Source organism: Vombatus ursinus, unplaced genomic scaffold, assembly GCF_900497805.2.
Source record: "Vombatus ursinus unplaced genomic scaffold, bare-nosed wombat genome assembly UNPS02014810.1, whole genome shotgun sequence".
NCBI lineage: Eukaryota > Metazoa > Chordata > Mammalia > Diprotodontia > Vombatidae > Vombatus > Vombatus ursinus.
In genome coordinates, this window is record NW_020954588.1 from 42756625 (window position 1) to 42783351 (window position 26727).

Below are 26727 nucleotides of genomic sequence, written 5' to 3' on the forward strand. Positions count from 1 at the left end.
AGTGGGAATAAGTACAGGCAAAGAGAAAACAAAATTTTCTCTCTTTTTGCAGATGACGTAATGTTTTGTTTGGATAATTGTAAAGAGTGTACTAAAATTAATTTAAAAAAAAACTACAGCCAAATTGCAAAAACATAAAATAAATCAATACAAATTGTTAGCATTTCTACATAATACCCTCCTTCCCCCCCAAAAAAAAAGCTTTCAAGAAGATATGGAAAGAGAAATTTCATTCAAAATAACTGCAGAATATTTTATATTCTATCTACTAAGACACATAGAGAACCACATGAATTCATTCATGAAACACCCTTTACACAAATAGGACAGACCTAAATAATTGGGCAAATATAAATTGTTCATGGGTAAGCCAAGTTAATTTAATAAAAATGATAATCCTGCCAAAATAATTTACTCATTCAATGCCAAAACATACAAATTACCAAAGGATATCTTTATGGAGCTAGAAAAAGTGAGAGAAAATCTGGAGAAACAAAAGATCAAGAATCTCAAGGGATATAATTTTTAAAAATGGGAAGCAGAGGGGCCTAGATCTCTAATTGTAGGGGATCAAATCTCTAATTATATTACAAAGTAGTAATTGCTAAGTATTGAAAAATTAATCCATGGAATAGATTAGATTCACATTATACAGAAGCAAAAGAACTTAACAATCTAGTGTTTGATAAACCCAAAAACCACTGCTACTGGAATAAGAGCTGAGTGGTACTGTAGGCACTTAGTAGGTGGCACTGTAGATAAAGGGCTGGACCTGAAGTCAGGAAGACCTAGGTTCAAATCTGGCCCCAGACATATATTAATTGTGTGACCCTGGAAAATCACTTAATCTCTGTTTGCCTCACTTTCCTCATCTATAAAATGAGGATAATAATAGCACCTACCTCCCAGGAATCTTTTGAGGATAAAATGATATAATATTTGTAAAGCATTTTCAAAGCCTTAAAGCCCTGTGTAAGTGCTGTAGGAAAATAGTCACATTAATACATTGTTTGTAGAACCATGAATTGATCCTGCCAATGCAGAAAGTAGCTTGGAACTGTGGCCCACAACTCTAAACTAGGTATACCCTTTGATCCACTACAATGATATCAAAGACAGAGGGAAAGGATCCAAATGTACAAAAATACTTATAATGGTTCTTTCTAGTAGTTATAGTAGCTTTGCTAATAGTAGCAAAGTACTAAAACTAACAAACTAAGGGAACATCATCAAGGGGGAATGGCTGAACAATTATGGTCTATGAATGTAATGGAATACTGCAGAGCTGTAAGAAACTGTGAGAAGCAATTTCAGAGAAATCTGGACGAGTTACATGTACGGATGCAGAGTGAAAAAATCAGAAGCAGGAGAGCAATTTCTGTAGTAACAAAAACATTTTAAAGATAAACAGCTTTGAGAGACTTACAAAATCTGATCAACCTAATGAACAACAGTGATTCTGGAGAAATCGTGGTGAAACACGGTACCCACCTCCTGGCAGAGGTGACGGACTCAGGGTGCACACTGAGAAATATATATAGATACACATACATATTTATATATAAATATACATATATACATACATATATTTGGATGTGGCCAATGCAGAAATTGTGTTGCTTGACTGCATATTTAATACCAGGATTTTCTTTTTCTTTTTTTTTTTCTACCATGGGTGGGAACTGAGTTGAAAACATTTTTGTTCATTGAAATAAATTAAAACAACACAAACATTATAGTGTCTTTACCCATTACTTAATATCACTTGTAACTTAAAAAAAAACAAGAAATTTAACAATTTAAAGAACTTATGACATGACATCCATTCTTTCCATACCTCAGTGTTCTTTCATGTTATCGCCCCAACCCCCAGCTTCACTTTCTTCCCTTCACGATCTTGACTTGAAGTCAACCAATTCAATGTTTCATTGTAATCTCTTTCCACTCAAACTTTCATAAACCACATCCTCATATCAGCCCTGGCATATGCCTTCTTTGGAAAGGCTGGGGAATCTGCTACCAGAAAAGTTTTAATGATGTGTGATGGAAATTTGGTAGAGACTTTGAAACACATGTAGACATGCAACAACTAGTTCTGGTTTGCTAACCATAAGGTTAGGAAAAGTCTGTTTGATTGATCACACAGAACTAAGGGTGGTTTTCAGTTAGTCAATCAACACACACTTATTAAGCACCTACTATGTGCCAGGCACTGTGCTAGGCACTAGGGTACAAATACAAAAAAAAATAAAATAAAAAACAGCCCCTGTACTCAAGAAGCTTACAATCTAACAGCAAATCTAAAAAACAGAGGAAGAGGAAAATAGCCTTCATGGGGGCAGGATGCATAAATCCAAAGGAGTGCAATCACTTGGGAAATGGAGAAATGCCTGGCTTGGGCACCCTCCTTCAATAAAGACTCTGGGAGTCTGTGAACTTTTTAAAAATTATTTTGATAACTGTATTTCAATATAATTGGTCTAATTGCAATTGCATATTTTTATGCATTTAGAAACACAATTCTGCAGAGGTCTTCAATCAATATTTATTAAGCACCTACTATGTGCCAGGCACTGTGCTAGGGATACAAAAAGAGGCAAAAGATAGTCTCTGCCCTCAAGGAGCTTACAATCTAATGGGAGAGACAACCTGCATACAAATGCATACAAAGCAATCTATATACAGGATTAATGGGAAATAATTAAGAGAGAAGGCATTGGAATTCAGAGGGGCTAGGGAAGGCTTCCTGTAGAAAGTGGAATTTTAATTGTGACATAAAGGAAGCCAGAGAGTTCAGCAGTCAGAGCAGAGGAGGGAATTCGGTCCAGATCTGGGGGTGGCCAGAAAAAAATGGCCAGAGCTGAAAGATGGAGCATCTTATTTGTGGAACAGTCAGGATTCCAGTGTCACTGGATGAAAAGAATGTGTTGGGGAATAAGGTGTAAGAAAACTGGAAAAGTGGGAGGGGTAGGTCATAAAGATCTCTACCAGAATGCCTTGCCAGAGGGGTCCAGGACACAAGAAAAGGTCAAGAATTCCTGAGCTAGATCATCTCTAAGATTCCATTGAGCTCTGAATCTGTGATCTCATCATCTAATCTACCTGGGATTCCAGATTTAACAAGGTACGTGCAGCACCAGCCTCTTCGTCATATTGCCTGTGAATGAAGCTAGTTCCTCGCTGAGACTCAGTTTTCTCATCTGTAAAATAGGGATAGTAGCACTCACATATCAAAGGGTTGTTGTGAGGAAAGTACTATTAAATCCTGATATGTTTTGTCATTGCCAGTAGTAGAGGTATTCTAGTCTTAGGAAAACTGATCTATGTCTCAGGGAGGCTGGAGAAATGAGAGAGGGGATTGGATAGTAATGTGAAGAAGATTGTGGACTTGGGAAATGAGTACCTCCATGCAAATGACAGAAATATAGTGTTTCTACTTACATTCTACTCCCCTGTCTTTGGGACTGATTTGTCCCAGGGAGAAAATACAGCTGTGAATTTCAAATTCTTATGGGTGCTTCATTCAGCGTCCCTGCTCTGGGCATCCTAGCTTTTGCTATTCTTACGATCAAAAACTGGCCATTTTTCTTCTTTCCTTTCACAGCCTCCTTCCTCTTCTCCTTTTGGCTTTATGTGCTGCCCCCTGCTCTCCTATTCTCCCCCTGTCCTCTCCTGCCTCTCTCTCCCCCTCACCACAAAAACAGCTTAGCCCTTTCACTGATTTCTGATAAGAGTCCCCAATCTGATATTAACTTAAAACTTCCTTGATTTCTTAAAGTAGGTTATTCATTAACAGGGCTTAAACCACGGGTTGTTGGATAAATTTGACCCATTCATCCCAGGGATCTACTCAGAGAACTTTCCACTGGAGTGTCCCGGGAGGAGAAGCTTGGCCCCAGCAATCATTCTGATCAGAAGGTGGGGAATGTGGAGTGGAGATATTCGTCTGCTTCATTCTACATGACAAGTCCACGGTGAGTGAACCCATTGTACAGCTGGGTGATTTGACAGGCGCCAAAGCAAGTCAGCTGCCTTCACATACCAGAGGCAGGGGCCAAACTCTTTGCCCCCTGGATTGAGCTGGAGTAGAATTTCTCTAAAGACCAAGCATTGTACTTTTCATTATTTCTGATGGCCAGAGATTCCTGCCCTGAGAGGTACGACTGACCGGCGGTGTTCCTGTCCATTAGTCTTCCAAAAGGAAATAATGAAGGGATTGGGGGTGGGGGGTGAGGGGTTGAGGCAACCTTAAGTCTTAGCTAGTTGGCAGATTATACAAATAGCTTTGCTTGGGCATTGTGGGGAGCCTCTGATGCATGCATTTAAATTATGACTGTAAGAGAAAGACTTTTGTATTGTGGCCAGGTTGTGGTAGACTTGCTTCCCTGCTTCAGAATTAATAAGCTCTCCTTGGAGAGACAGCATGTGCATTTTCCTTTGGTTCTCCCCCTACCCCACCCCCCTACCAAAAGAAAAAAATTTCAACAATCCCTTGGTTTCTCCAAGAAACTTTGTGAACTAGAGGACTTGACCTTGCTCCAGAGTTCTGGAAGAAAAATTAAAGGGCATCTCTGTAGTCCTTTGGGGCACTAGAGACCACAATGACTTATTTAGAAATTGCAATCTTCACTCTCTTTTAGTGGGAGTTTTCTAAATTACTGTTCAGACACCCCCCCCCTTTTTTTGTTATTTGGCTTATGTACTTAAACGGCTCCCGTGATCAACCAAGATCCCTTACATTACACAATTTCGTCTTGCCTCAAGAATCCCCCATTTAAGGTGGCTTGCAGAACTTTTGAATTTACTGAAATGTGCATATAAATAAAGGACTATTTAACTTGGAATTTCCTTTACACTGGCAAAAAAAAAAATAAAAAGTCAGCATCATTGCTACAGAAATGAAAGCAACAGTATTTTAAGTCAGATTTTTTTTTTAAGCAAGGTTTCTTTTTTTCTCCTTCCAAGGACAATTTGAATGGCAAAATCAATAGTGGCCAGTGAAAATGTATACCTGGTCTGTATGGGGAAAGCAGAATCTATTCATTCTTGGTTTTTCAATATTTACTGGCCACAAAAGTACAATTTCATAGACTCTTAATTCTCTTCGAGGAAAAATGTTTTCCATTTGTCTGTATTTCAGTAAAGTTTGTGATGTGAATATGGTTAAGGGAGGGGAAGATCAGCCAGAATAATTAAAATGTAATTACTAATTTGTAGGTGATTGTGAAAATTAGTCTGTAAAAATAGAAACTGTTTGAGTTTAAAAAAAAAAAAAGAGGGGCCAACAGCCTGGCCCTTTCAGTTCAATTGAAATAGCTCAATATCCAAAGGCTTTCAGTAGAAGTTCAGGGTAGAAACATGCCATGACAGGAGAAACTGAGAGGCATACAGGGAACAATAGGCATCTTGTGGGAGGCTTGAAATGTATGCGGCCGATTCCCATGGGAACTCCTGGAGTCCATTCACGCTGTGTGAAAAAGATGCTCTTTCAAAATAATCTCTAATCCTTCCTTTCAAGGGAAAAAAAAATCTGTGAACTTTAGCAAAAGATTTTGCCGCCCAAATTATTCAGTGGGCCAGTTTTCAAACAGGAGTAGTTTGATTTCTTTTTTAAAGAAAAAAAATTAAATTATTGATGCTGCATTTGGGAGCCTTTGAGAGACTCTTCTAACCATCACTGTGAAAGGATGATGGTGTTTGGGTCGAAGAAAACTAGGCCTTTCTAGCGTTGAGGTGACCACTTTTCTCATGACCAGTTGCTTTCCTGTGTTTGTTTCTTGTGTTCCTGCCTAACTTGTGGCAGACTAGAGAGGCAGCATCAACTAAGAGGTAGAGAGCTAGTGGAAAAAGCAGGAGGACCTGAGTTCCAGTCATATTTCTGATGCCCACTGGCAGTGTGACCCTGAGCAAGTCACTTAACTGCTTAGTAATCTAGGCAGCTCCTTAAGACTAGAAGGTGCCAGCTGGTATTGATGGAGAGGATTTTCTCACCTAAGAGTCACATATACTAATTAAATCATAAATCTAGTGCCAAACCTTTGTGATACAATGACCAGAGTGCTGAATGTGGGTTCAGAAGACCTGGGCTCAAGTCTGACCTTTGTCATTTATGCTCATGTGACCTTGGGTAAGTCATTTAATTTGCTTGGGCCTCAGTTTCCTTATTATTAAGGTGAGGGAGTTGAACAAGGTAGCCTCCAAGGGGCCTTCTAACCCTACCTTCTTGACCATGGTAAATATTTCCTTCAGAAATTCTACTGGCTTTACCATCATTTTCTAAATCATTCTTAAGAGAACCCAGTAGTACATAAGCTGAGGAAACATAGGTGTGTGTACATCTGAGGGGAACTTGTATTTGTTCAAAATGTAGATAATCTGTATTATAGATTTGAAGATGGGGAAGGATCTTGGAAAGAGTCTAGTCCAAAAGGTCTTAACCTGGGGGGTCCATGAACTTGTCGTTTTGGATATTTTGACAACCATAATTCACTGTAATTGGATTGCTTGATCATCCTGTGTGTTTTCTTTTTTTATTAATAAATTTATTTATTTTTAGTTTTCAACATTTACTTCCACAAGATTTTGAGTTCCAAATTTTCACCCCATCTCACCCCTCCCCCCACCCCAAGATGACATACTTTCTGAATACCCCTTCCCCTAGTCTACTTTCCCTGCTATCTCTCCCCACCTTCCCCTTCTATTTTCCTATAGGGCAGGATAGATTTCTGTACCCCATTTCCTGTATTTCTTATTTCCCAGTTGCATGTAAAAACATTTTTTTAAACATGTATTTTTAAAACTTTGGGTTCCAAATTTTCTCCCTTCCTCCCTCCCCACCCGCCCTCATTGAAAAGGCAAGCAACTCAATATAGGCTATACATGTGCAGTTATACAAAACACTTCCCTAGTAGACATGCTGTGAAAAACTAACTCTATTTCCCTTAATCCTATCCCACCTTCCCATTTATTCTATTCTTTCTTTTGACCCTGTCCCTCCTGAGAAGTATTTGCTTCTGATTACCCCCTTTCCCAATCTGCCCTCCTCTCTATCATCCCCCCACTCTCTTGTCCCCTTCCCCTCCTATTTTCCTGTAGGGGAAGACAGATTTCCATACCCAATTGAGTGTGTATGTTATTCCCTCCTTAAGTCAAATTCTATGAGAATAAGATTCACTCATTCCCTCTCACCTTCCCCAGTTTCCCTTCCACTGTAAGAACCTTTTCTCTTCTGTTTTTTTGTGAGACAATTTACCCCATTCTACCTTTCCCTTTCTCCTTCTCCCAGTATAATCCTCTCTCACCCCTTAATTTTATTCTCCAGATATTACCCCTTCATCTTCAATTCACCCTGTGCCCTCTATCTATCTATCTATCTATCTATCTATCTACCTATCTATATATGTATATACATATAATTTTTTCCCTCCAACTACCCTAATACTGACAAAGGTCTCATGAGTTACAAATATCATCTTTCCATGCAGGAATGTAAACAGTTCAACCTTAATAAGTCTCTTATGATTTCTCTTTCCTATTTACCTCTTCATGTTCCACTTAAGTCTTCTATTTGAAAGTCAAATTTTCTATTCAGCTCTGGTCTTTTCATCAAGAATGCTTGAAAGTCCTCTATTTCACTGAAAGACCATTTTTTCCCCTGAAGGATTATATTCAGTTTTGCTGGGTAGGTGATTCTTGGTTGTAGTCCTATCTCCTTTGCCCTCTGGAATATTATATTCCACGCCCTGTGGTCCCTTAATGTAGAAGCTGCTAAATCTTGTGTTATCCTGATTGTGTTTCCACAATACTTGAATTGTTTCTTTCTGGCTGCTTGTAATATTTTCTCCTTGAACTGGGAACTCTGGAATTTGGCTACAATATTCCTAGGAGTTTTCCTCTGGGGATCTCTTTCAGGAGGAGATTGGTGGATTCTTTAAGTTTCTATTATGCCCTCTGGTTCTAAAATACCAGGGTAGTTTTCCTTGATCATTTCTTGAAAGATGATGTCTAGGCTCTTTTTTTGATCATGGCTTTCAGACAGTCCAACAATTTTTAAGTTCTCTCTCCTGAATCTATTTCCCAGGTCAGTTGTTTTTCCAATGAGATATTTCACATTGTTTTCTAATTTTTCATTCTTTTGGATTTGTTTTACAGTGTCTTGATTTCTCATAAAGTCACTAGCTTCCAATTGTTCTATTCTAATTTTTAAGGAAGTATTTTCTTCAGTAATCTTTTGGACTTCCTTTTCCATTTGGCCAATTTTGTTTTTTAGGGCATTCTTCTCCCCATTGGCTTTTTGGATGTCTTTTGCCATTTGGGTTAGGCTATTTTTTAAGGGGTTATTTTCTTCAGTATTTTTTTGGGTCTCCTTTAGCAAGCTGTTAACTTGATTTTCATGATTTTCTTGCATCACTCTCATTTCTCTTCCCAGTTTTTCCTTTACTTCTCTTACTTGCTTCTCAAAATCCCTTCTGAGCTCTTCCAAGACCTGGGACTGATTCACATTCTTCTTGGAGGCTTTGGATGTAGGATCTTTGGCTTCATTGTCTTCTAGTTGTATGTTTTGATCTTCTTTGTCACCAAAGTAAGATAATATAATCTGACTCTTTTTGCGCTGCTTACTCATGATCCCAACCAATTACTTGAGTTTTAAATCTTTGTTAAGGTAAAAGTCTGTTTCCAATGTGGAGAATGTACTGTCCCAAGCTTTGGGGGTTTGTACAGCTGTTTTCAGAGATACTTCTAGGGACCTGAAAATTTTCAGTTATTTCAAGGTGCTATGATAAGGGGCAAGGTGTTCCCTCTCCACCTCCACATCAAGCTCCACCATGCCAGCACTCCTTTTTGCCCCAGGACCGCCCCTCAGAACTGTCACCCAGATCCAAGCATGGGCAAAGCAAGAGATTCCTGCCTCAGCTCTGGCAAAGAGACCCTTGCAATCCCCCTCTGATCAGCCACTTGATTCCTGCTCAGTCTGTGGGCCGGAAGCTCAGGAGGCAGCCACTGCCCTCAGGGTGGCTGAGACCTAGCTTCTTCTCTCACCGCAGTCACAGACTTTTCCCACTGACCTTCTAAGTTGTTTTTGGCATTTGTGGATTGAGAAGTCTGGAAACCACCACAGCTGCCTGTGATTCAGTCCTCTGAGTCCTGCTCCAGGGTCGCTGAGGCCTGCGCGCCCACACCGAACTGCGCGCCCATGCCGAACTGCGCTTGTCTCCCAGCCTGTCACGATATACCTTTCTGATCAGTCATCCAGGTTGTCTTGGGCTGGAAATTTGTTTTACTCTGTCTTTTTATGGGTTCTGCTGCTTTAGAATTTGTTTAGAGCCATTTTATACAGGTATTTGGAGGAGTTTGAGAGAGAGCTCAAGCAAGCCACTGCTTTCCCTCTGCCATCTTGGCTCCGCCCCTCCCATGTGTTTTCTTTGATGCCTTTAAAAGCATTTTTCTGAGTAGGGATCCATAGGCTTCCCCAGACTGACTGCCAGGGTGGAGCATGGGGGTCTAAAAACTCAAGAACCTCTGATCCAGCCCAACCCCTACATTTTACACATAAGGAAACTGAGACCCACAAGAGTTCAGTGACTGATCCAAAGTCATATGAGTAGTCATGCAAAGCCAAGATTTGAAGCTAATTGCTCTCAGTCTCAACCCAACAATCTCCACCATATGATACTGCCTCTCAACATTGTGCCCAATGTTCCCTTGTTACGTGGCTCATTAGAGAGTTATACAGGCTATGAAAGACACGGCCACTAACCCTAACCCTCCAACACTCCTGTAAAAAATTAGGGAAGCAACAAGAACAACACTAACAGTTGGCATTTATGTAGCACCTTGTGATCACACTGGCTTTGCACTGGGAAAACTAAAAGAACCAATAGGTATTTGTTGTGGCAGTTCTGGGTGATTTAAATGTCTTCTTCTATAGACAGGCACTATGATGTAGGAGAGATCCAATTGGTCCTCCCCATGTTTGACGGGTTTAACTCCTGCCTATCTGGTACTAACTGTAAGAAGAAATCATTTAACTCTTCTTACCCTCAGTTTATCTGTAAAATGGGAATGATATTTCTTAAGGTACTTATCTTAGGGAAACATCGAGGACCAGTAGCTAAAAGGCTAGCCTCAGAATCAGAATGACCCAGGTATAAGTCCTGCTGATACATCCTGGCTATGTGACCCTGGCAAAGTCACTTTACCTCTGAGTAGACCTGATAACTCTCTGAGACTAGAGTTATGGAGGAGTGTCTTGTGTCAGTGGAAGAGGTTTCTACACAAGAGTTTCCTACACTGGTGAACTCACAAGTTTCCTTACTGCTACCTATAGAAAGAAAAGTATCTGCCTCTTGGTATTGCTGTTAAGGTCAATAAGCTAATTCATATAAAGCCCTATGAAAACCTTAAGCCCCTGCAAAGATGCCAGCTCTGCTCAGTATACATTGTATTCCAGGCCATTCACCAGCTAGGGAAATGGCAGGTTTGCTCAGCCTCTCATGGGGTGAGCTCCATGGCCAGGCTCTGGCTCCAGCTGCCCAGGTGGGGTTGGGAGAGATGGAGGAATGAGATATTGCCACACACAATTGGGACAAATTCAAGATCATTGCAAACTAGTCATTTAAATATGGAAGAAGGCCTGTCTAGATACAAGCATGGCAGAGGAAAAGGACCATGGGAGATCCAATCCTGAACAAAATGTTCTTGCAGCCTATATACCTGTAAGCTCCCTGAGGTCAGGGGCAGGCTGGACCATCAATGGAGCATCAGCTTTGATAAGGACGTACTGGGAGGTATTCGTTCCGTGGACAAACATTTAGTATGCACCTAATAGGCCCCAGGCTAGACCCTGGCTGTACAAAGACCTGAGAAAAGGTTACTTAGCCCCTAATTCTAAGGATACTTGAAGTGTGGCCTCTATGAATAGTGTGCTCAGCTTAGACCAGCATTATGCAAAGGACCATGACTCAGTGGTTGAATGTTGGCCTGGAAACAGGAAATCTCCCTCCTCAAGTGCAAATCTGAGCTCAGACACTTACTAGCTGTGTGACTCTGGGCAGGTCACTTAATCTCTGTTTGCCTCAATTTCCTTACTCGTAAAATGAGCTGGAGAAGGAAGGAAATGGCAAACCACTCCACTATCTCTGCCAAGAAAAGCCCAAACGGGTCACTAAGTAGGACATGACTCAACCACAACAAAGATTTAATCTAGTGAGAAGAGAGATAAGTAACATTTTTTATAGCCAACATTTATGTAGTGCTTAGAGATCTACTAGGCACTTTACATTCATTATCTCCTCGGATCCTCACAATGACCCTGGAAGGCAAGTGCTATTATTTTCTCCATCTTACGGAGAAGGAAAATGAGGCTGAGAGAAGTGAAGAGATGTGCCCGGGGTCACACAACTAGGAAGCATCCAAAGCAGGATTGGAGCTCAGTTCTTCATGTCTAAAGTCCTGCTCTCTATCCACTGTGCCACCCTGATGTCTATAATGATTAAAGAATTAAAAAAAAAAACAAGGAAAGAACAAACAAAGTTTTGTTGTTGTTTGGTCATTTTCCAGTTGAATCCAACTCTTCATGACCCCATTTGGGGTTTTCTTGGCAAAGACACTGGAGTGCTTTGCCATTTCCTCCTCCAGCACATTTTACAGATGAGGAAACTGAGGCAAACAAGGTGAAGTCACTTGAGCAGGGGCATACAGCCAGTAAGTACACTCCAGGCCTAGAACTCTGTGTACTATGATCCCACCTAGCCACCCCTAATAAGAGTGACTAGAGGGTGACAATTACTGCCTTTAAATATGAAAACTTTTATAATGGCCTTCTTCGACTAGTTTTCCATCTTGGTTTGGACACTTAATGGCTATGTAACCTTGAACAAGCTATTTAATTGTTCCGGGCCTCAGTTTCTTTATCTATAAAATAGGAATTATAATTCCTGTACTACCTATCCCCTTAGGGCTTTTTAAATGGGAGTTGTTGTTATAATTAATGCTGACCATGTAACTTCTTCAGGCAACCATGAAGGTATTGAATGTTCCATCATTGGAGGAAGGGAAAGTCTTAAAAGTCCTAGGATTATATTGGGAATGGATCTCAGGCTACTGAGATAGAAAAGGCTAAGGAACTTGCCCAAAGTCACAAAGATAGTAGGTGTCAGAGGTGGGAAGTTAACCAGGTCCTCAGCCTCCTCCTTCTGTGCTGGTTTGCCGCTGGAGCATTAAGACTGCAGGCGTCTCATCACTTGCCATGGCAGCCGGTTCACACCTTGCTCCCTGCCGGGCCATAGAGCTGAACACACTGAGAATCCCCTGGGGAGCAGTACAATAGACAGCATCACCAGCTGACGGCTCTGTAGGGAGCCCATCCAGCGAACCAGGAGACCCTTAGGGAGGCTGAACAGAGAGGGGCTGTGAGTCAGGGTGAGAAGAATGTTTGTAAGCCCCATGCTACATTACATGGCTCAGTACGTGAGTAAAACATGAATCTCTAGGTGTTTAGATGAGAGGCTCTCTTGAAGGCTTTTTTTTAAACCAACTGCTCATAGATTAAAGGTTTAATCTCCTCCTTTGAGAATTACTGAAAAGTAATCCAGAGGCCACCTAGCCTAAATCTCTCATTTTTCAGATAAAGAAACTGGGGCTTAAGGAGGTCAGTGACCCGGTGAAGGTCACCTAGGGAGTAAGCAACGAGGTTTCAGGATCCTCGAATCTTAGATTCTGAGGTCTCTTCCAGCCCTGGATCTATCCTCCTACGATCCTAATCCAACCCCCTCATTTTGGGAATGAGGAAACTGAGGCCCAGGAGAAATGGGCCCCCGATAATGTCTCGCTCTCCCCCCACCCTCTTTGTGATCTTTTAATGCTGTGATTTTATCCCTTGAGGTCTCCATCCTTAAACATTCCCCAAATGTGGCCCATCCATTGGCTAAGTGGCTGTCTGATTACCTGAGGTTTTTTCTAGGTCAAATCCCCAGAGTTCCAGGTGATTTCTATAAGCCCTGGGAGGAAGGGAAGTGCCAATTAGCTCCTAGCTCTCATGTTCTCACTGGGTTTAAGAAATGGCACACATGACTCTTTCATTCACCTGCCACAGCTGCCTTTGAACACTCTCTCTGTTCTTGAGTGGTTTTTTTTCCCCCTCTCCCCAATCTTCCTGGGGAAAGGGTAGTTTTTCACAAACAGAGGGAGTTTTGTGTTCTCTATTTAAAAAGAAAAACAAAACAGCATGGTTGGCTGTAGCAGATGTATTTCATCCCAGGAAACACAGCATTTTCCTGGGAGATAAGGTTGCCCCCGGTGGAGGCTCAGCCTGGCCACCTGACCCAAGGCAGGCTCATGGTTAAGGCTGCATTAATCTGCATTCCTGGCATTCCAAAATCTTGGCATTGCGCTCAACTACTGGAGTTTTACTGGGCTCCCAGACTCCAGCTTGCTGTCCCCTGGTAGGCTGCCTCTTGGACCAGCGAAGCAAAGTTAGAAATCCACCCCCAGCCTCCAAATATGCAAGTCGGCAGCAGCGGTGGCAAGAGAATGTTTGGAGAAGAGCACAGGTAAAGAGAAAACCAGTGGGGCTCTGGTCTACCCAGGAAGATCCCAGCGTCAGAGGCAGAAGCGCTTCATTATCCTCTCCATATTGCTTTCTTATAAGAGGTTGCCTGCTCTACTGGGACACCATGTCTTACCCAGTGGGAGGCCACAGGCATTGGACCGGGAGTAATGTGAGCACTTTAAGCCACAGACCACAGGGATTATGGGGAGAGGGTGGAGGCAGATAGGAATTTTATCAGTCCTGCTAATTAGCATAGACCCACAGGCCAAAATGAAATCTGGAGTTGCTTAAGATTTCACAGACCATTCATAAAGGAAGAGGGGGATGGGGTGTGGGGGGGGGAGGGTACAGGGAAAGAGTTTTTGTAAACTTTCTCCTTTGAAGGTTCTAAGAGAGTAAAAGGGCTATCTGGAGAGAGGAAGATGTAGAAATCTGTGGTGGTGGGGGGGAGGGAACCACTGACTACATTTATAAGAGAGGTTTGTTTTTGTTTTTGAAAGAGAAGACCTGGGGCTTGGCCTGGACCAGTGATTTATTTCACTGGTGCCCTCAAGGAGGAAATTCCTCGTATAGACTAGTACCTGCTCTGTAATTTGTAGACTTAAAGGTTGTCAGGGGCTCTAACTTTGGGTCAGAGTCAGTAAGCATCAGAGGAAAGACTCTTCCTGACTCCGAGGCCAACAAGAATAACTGAGTCAGGAGGGGCTCTTACCCTGGGGCCATGAACTTGGTTTTAGATATTTATGTGTGAGTATATGTGTGTGTGTGCATATACATGTGTGTATGTCTGTGTGCATGTTGAGCATGAATATATTGGCTCTTTCTCTCTCTCTCTCTCTCTCTCCCCCTCCCTGTCCCCTCTGCCTCTCCCTCTTCTCCCTCTCTCTCCCTCTCTCTTTCCCCCTTCCTCCCTCTCCCACCCGACATGTATATTTCCAGGCTGGGAGTGGATTTCTAGCTTTGCCTTGTTGATTCAGGAGGCAGCCTACCAGGGTACAGCAAGCTGGAGTCAAACAGTCCAGTGAAGCTATACACATACAAAATCTGATTTGGGCTGCACTTGAAAGGTTTGCAGTAGTGGATCTGACACTTCTGTATTAAAGAATATGGTGTATTTGATCCCTCAAAACAACCACACCCCAAAGCAGCAATTCTTCAGGTTGGAGTCTCTGTCCTGCCATATCTCTGTCTCTCTCTCTGTCTCTCTCTCTATTTATGTCTGTCTCTGTCTCTGTCTCTCTGTCTCTCTGTCTCTCTCTCTCTCTCTCTCTCTCTCTCTCTCTCTGTCTCTCTGTCTTCCTGTTGGCCTTTCTGAATGACTGTCTCTGTCTCTATTTTCCCCACCCACTCTATGGAAGCAGAGACTCTTAAGGGCTGTCAGGTTTTGTTTTGTTTTGTTTTTTTGCCCCTTCTCACAGCTCCTCTAGCTTGGAGCCATATCCCTGTAGTAAGGATCACACATGCAAAAGATCATTTATAATTGGAAGTAGGATCCTAAAATCATAGACTGAGAGCTGGAAGGGACCATAGAGGCAGAGACTTTAGAAGTCTGAGAGTCCAGCCTCCTCATTTTGCAAATAAGGAAAATGAGGCTGAAAGGCCAACATTGCTGGTCTGGAGGGAAAGACAGTGCTTAAAGGTGATATTTTTGTTGTTACAACTTCCTTAGCTCTCCATTTTCCCAACTGTCAAATGAGAGGGGAGACGTGAATTAAATGATCTCTAGGGTTGGACATGACCAAAAAATGACTAAAAAACAAAAACAAAAAAGAGTCCCTTCCAGATCTAAAGGCTTGGATCCTACAATTTCTTCCACGTGGTTGGATTTGGTCCTGGTTGAATGGCCAGATCCAAACTGTAGTCATTAATGGTTCAATATCAACTTAGAGGGCAGTCTCTAGAGGGGTGCCATAGGGATTGGCGTCTAGTCCTCTGCTGTTGACATTGTTATCAATGGCTTAGGTAACAATATAGCTAGCATGTTTACCAGATTTTCAGATAACACAAAGCTGGAAGGCAGAGTTAGACTAGACACCAGATGACAGGATATGAAAACATCTGAGCAGGCTAGAACGTTGGGTCAAATCTAATATGTTTAATAGTGATAACAATAAGTCTTACACTTGTGTTCCAAAAATACACTTTGCAAACATGGGATAATGAAGGCGTGGCTAGATAGGAGTTTGCCTGGACAAGGACGTGGGGACTGAGTAGGATTGCAAGCTCAGCATGAGTTTTGCTATGGTAGACAAGCGTCCAGGATAAGACATTAAGTCTGGCCTAGTCAAACCACATTTGGTGGTGCTGTGTCTAGTTCTAGGTGCCATATTATGGGATAGTCATTAATAATCTAGAGTGTGTCCAAAGGAGGCCAGGGACGGTCTTCACCATGATGGTGAAGCAATGGCATGGAATGTGGTATGACAACTGGTTGAAGGAACTGGAGATGTTTAGTGTGGGAGAAGATAAGACTTGGAGAGGGAATCATTATTATTATTATTACTTAGTATTTGTAGAGCACTTCAAGGTTTGTGAAGTGCAGTATAGATATTAACTTATTTGATCTTCACAACACTGTGAAGTAGGTTCTATTATTATCCTCATTTTAGAAAATGAGGAAACTGAGGCAAATAGAGGGTAAATGACTTGTGCAGGGTCACAATCTAATTGTTATTTGTCTTTCATTTTCAAAGAGGACTAAAGTGATATCTCTATGTTGGGGTCAAGGTACGGTGTGTTTGGCTGTGGTTGATCAGTCCCATATGAGCTTGGAAGGTTCTACCACAGGTCAGGCACAAATAGCCTGTTAGACTATTTGGGATGGAGAGGCCTCTGGATTTGCGCAGCTCACATTTCATTTGTGCTGCTGAGATTCTGCCTTGCTCATGGAGCACAGCACCTTCTTTGGTATGGGCAAGCCATGCTGGGCAGTCCTGTGCTGTCGTCTCCCAAGTTTCACAATGGATACTATAGTTTTTCAGAGATCTTGATTTAATGCTTGTCCTGTTTCTTCTGACCACTGTGAGAGCACTTGCTTGTACTAGTTCTCCAGAAAATAGTCTTTTTTATTATTGGAAGTAACACACATCTAGCAAGAGTCTGAGGCAGGATTTCAACTGAGGTCTTTCTGACTCCAAGCACTGGGCCACCCAGCTGCCCAAACATAACTCTCTTCAAGTATTTGAAAAGGCATAAGACTTCTTCACTCCGAAGGCCTAAAGAGGAGAAATGGGTGGAAGTCACAAAGAAGTGAATTTAGGTTTAACACCCCCAACAAAGTCATCACAAATGTGAAATAGCAGTTGGGGGTTCTGCTTCCTTAGGAGGGAGCAACGGCTGAGTGGTCATTCATTGGATGTGCTGGAGAGGGCATTCTCCTTGGCTTAGATGATCTCAGAGGTTCCTAACAATTCTACAGTTCTAGATTCTGCTTTTAATGGTTGCCCTCTTCTTGATGTTCTCTTCTCCCTGGGTTTTTGAGATATCATTCTCTCCTGGTTCTCCTCCTTCCTATCAGACCATTCCTCAGTCTTCTTTGCTGGATTCTCATCCAGGTCACGCCTTCTAATCATAGGTGTCCCATAGGACTCTCTCCTGGGCCCTCTTCTCTTCTTCTTCTGTACTATTTCACTTGGCAATCTTATCAGTTCCCATGGATTGAATTACCATCTCTATGCTGATGATTCTCAAATCTACCTATTCTGCACTAACCTATTTGCTGACCCCCATCTCACATCTCCAAACTACCTTTCAGACATCTCAAATTGGATTCCAGTAGACATTTTTAAACTTGACATGTCCAAAAATGAACTCATTTTTCCCCTAAGTGTTCCCCCTCTTCCAGATTTTCTTATTACTGTTGAGGGCAACACCATTCTCCTAGAGCTCGGCTTCACAACCTGAGTCCTCCTGTATCGTTCATCTCTCACCACCACCCCCATCTCCAAGTTGTTGCTGAAGCCTGTCAATTTCACCTCTGCAGCATCTCTCTAATACTCACCTTCTCTCCTCTGACACTGCCCCTGGTGCAGGCTCTCATCAGTTCTCCCTCAGACTACTTCAAGAGCCTGTTAGTGGGTCTATCTGCCTCAACCTCCAATCCATCCTCCATTCAGTCATTAACATGATTTTGCTAAAACACTGTTGTCTACCATATTAGATTGTGAGCTCCTTGAGGTCAGGAACTGTCTTTTGCCTCTTTTTGCATCCCTAGCACTTAGCACAGTGCCTAGAACATAGTAGGTGCTTAATAAATGCTTATTGACTAACTGACAAAGAAAGTGGTTACCCACTTATTGGGAAATTTCTGAAAAATTTGTGATACCTGAATGTATTATTCTGAATAGGCAAAGACAAATATGAAACACTGAGAGAAACATGGGAAGATTGTATGAACTGATGTAAAGTGAAATAAAAAGCACCAATAGAACAATATGTGTAATAATTACAACAATGTAAGATAACAGATCACTTAAAGGAAGTTGAAATTGGAATGACTAAAAAACTAATGAGTATCCTGGGGAATAGATGATAAAAATTCTGGTGGTATATGTTGTTAATTGCCAGGCCTGGCAGAGACAGAGACAGAGAGAGAGAAATAAGCATTTATGAAGTACCTCCTTTTTGCCCAGCATTGTTCTAAGTGCTGGGGATAAAATTGAAAGAAGAAAAAACAATCCCTGCCTCCATGGAGCTCACAGTCTAATGGAGGAGGCAATATGTAAATAAGTATGTTCAAAGAGGATATGGACTGAATAAATTGGAGATAATCCCAGAGGGAAAGCACTAGATTTCAGGGGGATTAGGAAAGGCTTCTTATAGAATGTGACACTTTAGCTGAGACTTGAAGGAAGCCAGGGAAGCCAGGAGGTGAAGGTGAGGAGAGAGAGAATGTAACATATGGGGGACAGCCAGTGAAAATGCCAAGAGTCAGGTGATGGAGTAGAAGCTATTAAAATGCATGAGATAGACAGGTAGATAGAATTATTAAACACTACATCAGGCACTCTGCTAAGCAACTAAGAGTACAAGTACTAACATATAAGGCAGTCTCTGACCTCAAGGAGCTTCCATGGCTCTACCTCACTTCAGGTCTTTAAGCAGATGCTAGATGAACCCTGGCCAGGGAAATTGAAATGGAGATGCTTGTTCAGGAATGAGTTGGGTTCAACAGCCTCTGAGATCCCTTTTAACTCTGAAATTCTTAGACACTTTGTAAAAATATTTTTAAAAAGCATCTTTTCTCTGGTAAGACTTTGAATCTTCTTCCAAGCCTCCTGCTATTTTGCTGATTTCCATAGTAAACCATGTGTTTTTCCCCCCTTTCAGAGTGTACCGGAAGAAATCTCCAAGTCCAAAGAAAAAACTACCTTTCTAGGAAAAACACGTGCCTCCCTTGCTATGCCCTTCGATGCTAACAGCCCTCTCAAAAGAAAGCACATGGCTGTGTGTATCCAGAAGTGGAGTTGATACCCTCTGGGCTCCGCCATGCATCATCTGTTCAGACTGGTTTTGGGACAAAGGGACCTTTCCCGTGCTGGGGACCTCTTCTCCTTGAATGACTCAGAGATTGAAGAAAGCCTGTCGGAAGCTTTGGAACAAATTAAAATAATTAGCTCATCTTCAGTAAGTAACACTGTTTCTTGGACAGGGTTCCTAATCTCTTCTGTCATGTAGCCAGATCGTGAGAAAAATAAAATATAAGGGAGGTGAGTGACATAAATCAAAGCTAGGAACCTTGGGGAATGAACCTTCATTCTGTTGTGCTCAAGACATCTGCAGGAGATGGGGGGTAAAGGACAGAAAGGATTTTTAGATCTTGGTCCTACTGGGCTGTTTTAGTCTGATTTTGTAGAAAGAATTAACAAGGTAGGCAGTGACTGATGTCTTGGTGCTTGACTATGATTGCCAGACGGCCTTCTGTTCACTCTTGGAGAACAGGGCTTTGGGGATTACAGAACATATTTCAAATTTCCTGAGCCTTCTTGGCAAAGAGCAATTTCTGTTAAATGGAGAGAGGGAATGAGCACAGAAATTCAGCATTTTTGTCCTTTAAAGATCAGCCTGCTCAGCCTAACGAAATCAGTTAAACAAAAAGGCATTTGGGCTGAGATATAAATATTGAATGGAGATGAAGGGATAGGAACAAAAGTCATGTTTAATAAAAAGGGGGGGCAACAGACAATTAGCATTTATTAAACATCCGCTATGTGCCAGGCACTGTACTAAGAGATGGAGATATGAAGAAAGGGGTGGGGGGAAGCCTTGCATTCAAGGAACTCACAGTCTGCAAATTATGATGTACAAACAAAATTTCTACAGGAAAAATTGTGGGTAATCTCAAAGGGAAAGGCATTAAGATTAAGGAGGCCTGGGAAAGGCTGAGACTGTTGCTGAGACTTGAAGGAAGTTGAGGAAGCCAGGAGGTGATGGAGGGAGAGGTGGAGGTGATGAGGGAGAAAATCCCAGGCCTGGGGGACAGCAGCGAAAATGCATAGAATTGGGTGATGAAGAATTGTGTTCAAGGAACAGCAAGTAGACCAGGATCATTGATCAAAGAGCTCACGGAGGAAGGAAGGTACAAGAAAACTAGAAGCTATGAAGGGGCCAGTTTATAAAGAACTTTGAGGATTTTGATCCTGGAATTAAGAGAGAGATACTGGATTTCATTGAATTGGGGGAGGGAGGAATGATATGGTTTCAGGAGTGGGGAACCTGTGACCTTGAGGCCACACATGGCCCTCTAGGTCCCCAAGTGTGGCCCTTTGACTGAATCCAAACTTCACAGAACAAATCCCCAAAACGAAAGGACTCTAACACCGTTAGACCATATCATTGGATGGACTGGAGTGGAGAGAGACTTGAGGAAGGCAGACCCACCAGTAAGCTGCTGCAATTGTCCAGGAATGAGGTGTTGAGGGCTTGTACTGCCAGGGTGATGGCTGTGTCAGAGGAGAGGAATGTGTGTATACGAACAATTTTATTAAGGGAAGAGCGACAGGACTTGACAATAGGAGGTAAGAGGGAGTAAAGGGTTAAGAATGACACCTAGGTGATGAGCCCGAGTGCCCGGGAGAATGGCGATAACAACGGCAGGAATAGGAAGTTAGGAAGAGGGGAAGGTTTGGGAGGAAAGATCATGAGTTCAGTTTTGGACATGTTGAGTTCAAGAAGTATATGGGAAATCCAGTAACCTTCCCATCTCCCAAAGTGGCAGCTATGCACAACGCTTAAGGGACAGGAATCCTCTCCTTCACTTGTGCTTTTCTGTTCAATCAATCAACAAACCTTTATTGAGCTCCAACTATGTGCTGAGCTCTTTGTTGAATACTGAACACTCGTTTTTGAGCGTAAGTGAAATTCCTTCAAGAAACTTGCAGTCTATCTGCCTTGCCTTATTTTCCTATCTCCTTCATTACTTTGTATAATGCCTTATGCAGTAAGACAAGAAACCCATTTCTAAGTGTGTTTAAAAAAATATGAAATGAATACAAGGTAGTTTGGGGCAGGAGGCCACCAGCAGCTGGATTTACTTTTCCCAATCTTGTTCAGTTTTTTTTATTCTTGGTACCTACACTTCATTTGCATATATTGAAAACTAGCTCAGGAAGAGAGAGTGAGGCTAACAACTTTGCACAACTCTCCTCACTTAAATCCAATTTGCATGAAAGTCATGACATCATCGCTGTCATGTCATTGGTCTTTCTCAAAAAGGAGAAACATCAGCAAAAACTTAGCTAAATTTATTCATCATCCTTCTTCCTCCTATTCCCATATAAACAAAATATATTTCAAAAGCACTTTCTAAAGAGAATGACTAACGACGGTATGAAGAGAAACACTATTTAAAAGCAAAGGAATGATGACTAATGTAGGGACATCAGGACTTCAGAAGACAAATGGGGAAGTCAACCAGCCTCTTGGCAGGCAGGTGGTGGACTACAGTTGCTCAATGAGACATGATTTGTCAGATACGTATTAGTTTTGATTTGCTGAACTGTACTTCATAGATTTAGAGACCAAAAGGACCTCAAAAAGTTATCTGGTTATGGAATTACAGAATTTAAAGTTGGAAAAAATCATGAGAGGTCATCTAGTCCAATGCTCTCATTTTGATAGGTGAGGAAACTGAGGCCCAGAGACAAGAGACTTACCAACATCCCAGAGATAATAAGTGGCTGAACAAGGATTTCAATTCAGGTCCTCAATCTTAAAATCCATTGTTCTTTACGCTGTTGAATGGTGCTTCTCAGTCCAATCCCCTCCTTTTGCAAATGAGGAAACAGACTCAAAGAGAGAAAGAAAATCACTCAGAAACAGGTAGGAAAATACAGAATTTGAACCCTGACATTAGGTCCCTTGGCTCCCAAGCTAGTACTTTTTCTACTTGATTTAAGCAAATGGAAGGATGGGAAAGAAGTTGTTGAAAAATAGCAATGACTATTTTAAGGACATTGAAAAAACACTTATTTAAAGAAAAGAAAAATGAAGTAGTTACTAAGCTGCCATGATCGGTGTCAGCTTTTTAGTCAAGCCTGGATCCCCTCATCATTGTACTTCAAACCACCTAGCATCCGCTCAGCTCAAAAGTGTTTGCCCACACTCGACAGACGTGCCAACTAGGCAAAGGACAGAAGCTGAAAGCAAGCCACGATGCCCAGAATTAGCAAATGTGCATATTTTCCCAAGATAACGGCTCTCACTTATGTTGTAGTTAAGAGTCCTTTAAAAGGAATATTGGCATCCAGCAGGCCAGGCTCTCTAAGTCCTCTCACTGGCTGCCGTGAATACTCTAAATCACCAATTAGGGAAGCCATGGCCCAAACGCTCTCCTTTTCCCAGGTAATGTCTTGACAGCATTTACATTTCCACATTTCTTCCCACAACATTAATCAAGTTAATTTGGCTCGAGATGCCGATTGTTTCCACTTTCTGAATATTGCTTATTTCTAGTCATCCTATCCTTCCTGCTCCACTGGGAACAAGTCGGCTGAAGGTGCCCTTGATTTTCATCTCTGTAAAGGATTTAAACGACTAAATCAGGACATATCGACAAAATGGAGATGGAGGATAGGGAGTGGGGGCAGGAGGTGATTTATTCATTTTTCACACTGAAATTCCCTAAAGCCTAACAGCCCCACTAGAGGTCGCCACTCGGCAGGACCGCGAGTGTAGTAAGAGTAGTGAGTTGCTGTGTACATTTCAGATGTGGGTATATTGGTGTTGCCGGTGCAGGCCAGATCTTGACCGGGGTGGGGGGTAGGCAGGGAAATGTCCGATCTGGGGAGCAATAGGATCCACAGTTGAGGGGCTCACAGTTGGATAAGGAAAACAATGTGGAGGCAATAGTGTCTGGAGGGGTCACAGGACATTGTTTAATCCCCACTCACGTGCATTAATAGGATCAGAGGGTCAGGGATTTAGAGGCCACCTAATACAACTCCTGCCTTTTACAAAGAAGGAAACTTAGCTCCAAGGAGGTTAAGTGACTTTCTAGCGTCGGATTTAGAACTGGAAGGAACCTTGGGCGCCATCAATTATGACACCCTAATTTTACAGGAAAAGAACACAACTTGCTTGAGGTCACACAGGTAGTAGGTGCCAAAAGCAGGATTTGAATCCAGGTCCTTTGACTTCGGAACCAGAATGAAGGTGTTTAGCAGATGCCAAGGCAGTTGTGGGTTCAGCTGCGAGATGGGAGGAGGGGATATACCTCAGGAACAGGAGCCTGCAGATCTAGGGGCACCTCCTCTGATTTCCTTTCCCTCTCTACCTACATTCAGGCACACACTGGTGCCTTTTGTTTCTTCCTCCACAGTGAAGATCTGCCCCTCCCTGAAATCTTCAAAATGGAATCGTTGGCCTGGGCTCTGTGTGTCTCCTGCTTTTGCTATATTAGCCCTGTCACATTTCTGGTACTTTTCTACACTAGTTGGTCCAAAAAACCAACCATCATGAGACCTTCCTTAGACTTTGTTCTGAGGATGCTACTGCCCTCCTCAGATTCCTCCCATGGCTCCCAGTTTCTCTCCATCCCTCCCTGCTTTGTGGTTCTTTCACAATCTGCCTTTCCTTATGCCTTTTGCTTTCTTATGCTCTGCTTTTCCAACGGCCCATTCATTTACTCTGGCCAAGTAACCTTGCCTCAGTGTATAGGTAGACTGCTTATTCCTTTCTCCTTCCTGTGAGGCCTAAGAAGCCAGGTAGAACAGTGGAGAGAGAACCCACCATATGGCTTCACCTCTGACCCATGTTGCTTGGGCAACCCTGGGCAATTGATTTAATGTCTCAGTGCCCCAAGCAGTTTTTAGTCTCTAAGTGGCAGAGCAGATGCCAATCTATATCGGTAGAAAGAGTTTTCACCCTGGGAGCTCGTATGCCAATAAAATCACTAATTGTACCTCTCTCTCTCTCTCTCTCTCTCTCTCTCTCTCTCTCTCTCTCTCTCTCTCTCTCTCTCTCTCTGTGTATATATATATATATATATATATAATATATGTATGTATGTATGTATTTAGAATTGGAAGGAACCTAAGAGGCCAAGTCCAATCTGCTCATTTTACAGTTGGGGAAACTAGATTCAGTGGGGGTAAATTGATTTGCCCAAGGCCACCTAGATAATAAGTGGTAGAGTTGGGATTCAAACCCAATACTTTGTCCACTGCACCTTGCTGACCAAGGTCCAAGATGTTTGGTCACTCGCCCAAAGTTAGCCCACTAGCAAATGCTAGACCTGGGACTCCCACTCAGGTCCTCCCCTCTCCAAATCTCCTGCTTACAACTTTGAATTCAGGATGCCTTTCAGTCCAGAAGGTTATGGGGCAGACTGCATAAACATCTCTGAAAAGTAATCAGAGAGATCCAGCCAACACAGGCCTTTTGCCATCTGCCTCACTAGGTTCCCTGTACAAGCAGACCAGTGGTGGAAACAATGCTATAAGTAAATAAATGGTTATTCTGTCATAAAATTAATGGAATTTGAATGTTATGTGTGACTCTCCCTTCATGATTCCTATCAATCTACTTAGTAGGGGATGTGGCCCACTTGTTCCTCAGTCAGCTGTATCTCCTGTGTCCCTGCCTAGCATCCTCCCCTCCTAGCATCCTTAGCTTCCTCAGAGTTTCATTTAGATGCTGCCTTCTCAGGCAAACCTTCCTGGACACCGTTGCTCCCCACTTTGCCCGAGGTTTCACGTTATCTCCCTCCTTAAATTATCTTGTATTGATTTATCTTTTTATGTACTATTTTCTTCTCCAACCCCCAAAATGAAGCTTCCGGAAGGCAGGAGACCATTTTCATCTTTGTCTTTATAGCCACATAAATTCCACATAATCACTTAATAAATGTTTGCTGAATTGAATTCAACTAAAAATTTAATGTAGTAACTCCCTTCAAACATGATATGTTATTATGTGCAAGGGTGTGTCTGTGTATGTTTGAGTGGGTATATTTTGAGCCAGACATCTGGTGACTGTCAGGGGGCCTGAGTTCACATTATGGGGATGCCAAAACATGGGTAGTATAGCATGGTAATAAAAATAACTTTAATAAAGGTGATAGAAAAAGATTCACTGTGGGAGCTCATGGGGAAAGCCCCAGAAAGATCCCTACAAAGAATCCACTCTAACTGGAAGCTTCCAACATCACAGGTGCCATCCAAACAGACTCTTCATTGACCAAGCCAACTGGAATGCTCTCTTTTGTGTGGAACTGCTGTCTTTAGATATGCAGTATACAAAGTCCATAGTTCATGTAGGTAGTTGCTTAACGGTTGTCTGGTTAGTCATTGGACAACGTGCTATTCAGTCATTTTTCAGTCATATCCAATTCTTCGTGACTCATTTGGGGTTTTCTTGGCAAAGATAATGGAGTGGTTTGCTGTTCCTTCTCCAGATAATTTTACAATGAGAAAAACAAGGCAAACAGGCTTAAGTGACTTGCCCAGGGACACACAACTATTAAGTATCTGAGGCTGTATTTGAATGCAGGAAGATGAGTCTTCTGGATTCATGCCTGGCACTCTATCCACTGAGTCACCTAGCTGCCCTTCTTTCTCCCTCTAGAAATAAAGGACAATTGGCTTTATGGTTCATAATTTCAGAACCTGAGATTGAGTCCTGGATTTGCTCTTACTGGCTGTGTGACCTTAAGCAATCCACTTAATCTCTCTTGCACTCAGTTTCCTTATCTGTAAAATGAGGGCATAGGACATGTAACCTCTAACCCTACTTATGATCTCCCTCCCTATCCTTTTCCTTCCTCTAACTAGGGAGCTAGAATAAGATGTGTCCTGGAATGTTCATCTGGAAAGCCCTCATTGCCAGTTCAAATATGTGGGCGAGGCTGACCAATTCACTCCAAATCCTTCAACTCTTCACTTAAGACCTCACTTAAAACTGTTAAAATAATGTGTCTCTTTATCTTGCATAAATTGTTTGAAGAAGAAAGCAGCCAACTCTTTGCTATGGTGCCTTTCCCTTTTTAACCAACATGTTTCAGGGGCAGTGGGTTACACAGCACACACTATTTTGTCATTGATCATGAAGTCTGACAAAATTTGTGTTATTTTGATTTGGTGAAAATCCAAGTCGGAAGCAGTTTAGAATTATGGGTGATGCGATTTTTGAAGAAGCCACTCTTCATGTCAAGTGACTTAAGAGGGGACACAAGGTATGCACAGGGGGTGGTGATCATTTGTGGAAGAAAAGCATTAACATCTAGGGGATTAGGAAAGGCTGCCGGGATTAGGTAGCCTAAGAGCTGAACCATGAAGGAAGCTTAGATATTCTAAGAGGAGGAGTTGAGGAGGGAGTGTATATTCCAGGAGGGGGAACCATCCTATGCAAAGGCACATTGGCAGGAGATGCAGAGCCAAGTTCATGTTGTGGTAACAGTAAGTAGAAAGGGTTGGTGGTAACATAGAGTGTAGGAAGGTCAGTAGTATGTAATAAGCCACAGGTGGAGCCAGACTGTGGAAGGCTTTAAATACTGAGCTGAGGAATTTGTGTTTTGTCCTAAAGTCAATAGAGAGCCAATGAAGGTTCTTGACTAGAGGAGTGCCATAGATTTGCCCCTTAGGAAATTTATTTTGGTGACTTTGTGTAGGATGGATCGAAGAGTAGAGAAACTAGAAGTCAAGAATCCCTTTTATCCCAACTTTATGTGAATCCCCAGAATA

The 26727-nt window shown here is 42.2% G+C and overlaps 1 protein-coding gene across 10 annotated transcripts in view; it reads left to right on the forward strand.

The window, feature by feature from the left end:
- Positions 1–3854: 3854 nt before the first annotated feature.
- VEPH1 (ventricular zone expressed PH domain containing 1) overlaps positions 3855–26727 on the forward strand; it is a 222831-nt gene continuing 199958 nt past the window's right edge. For 8 of the 10 annotated variants that reach the window (XR_003570348.1, XR_003570350.1, XR_003570349.1 and 5 more), the window contains exons 1-2: positions 3855–3974; positions 18878–19174. Coding sequence is in view for 6 of the 10 variants with exons in the window: in XM_027876085.1 (XP_027731886.1) it covers positions 19037–19174 (138 nt within the window). In the remaining 4 variants the exon portion in view is untranslated. Of the gene's footprint in view, positions 3975–4105; positions 4158–13466; positions 13551–18877; positions 19175–26727 lie in introns of those variants that run through there. The other 2 variants (XM_027876084.1, XM_027876083.1) reach the window with 2 other exon arrangements.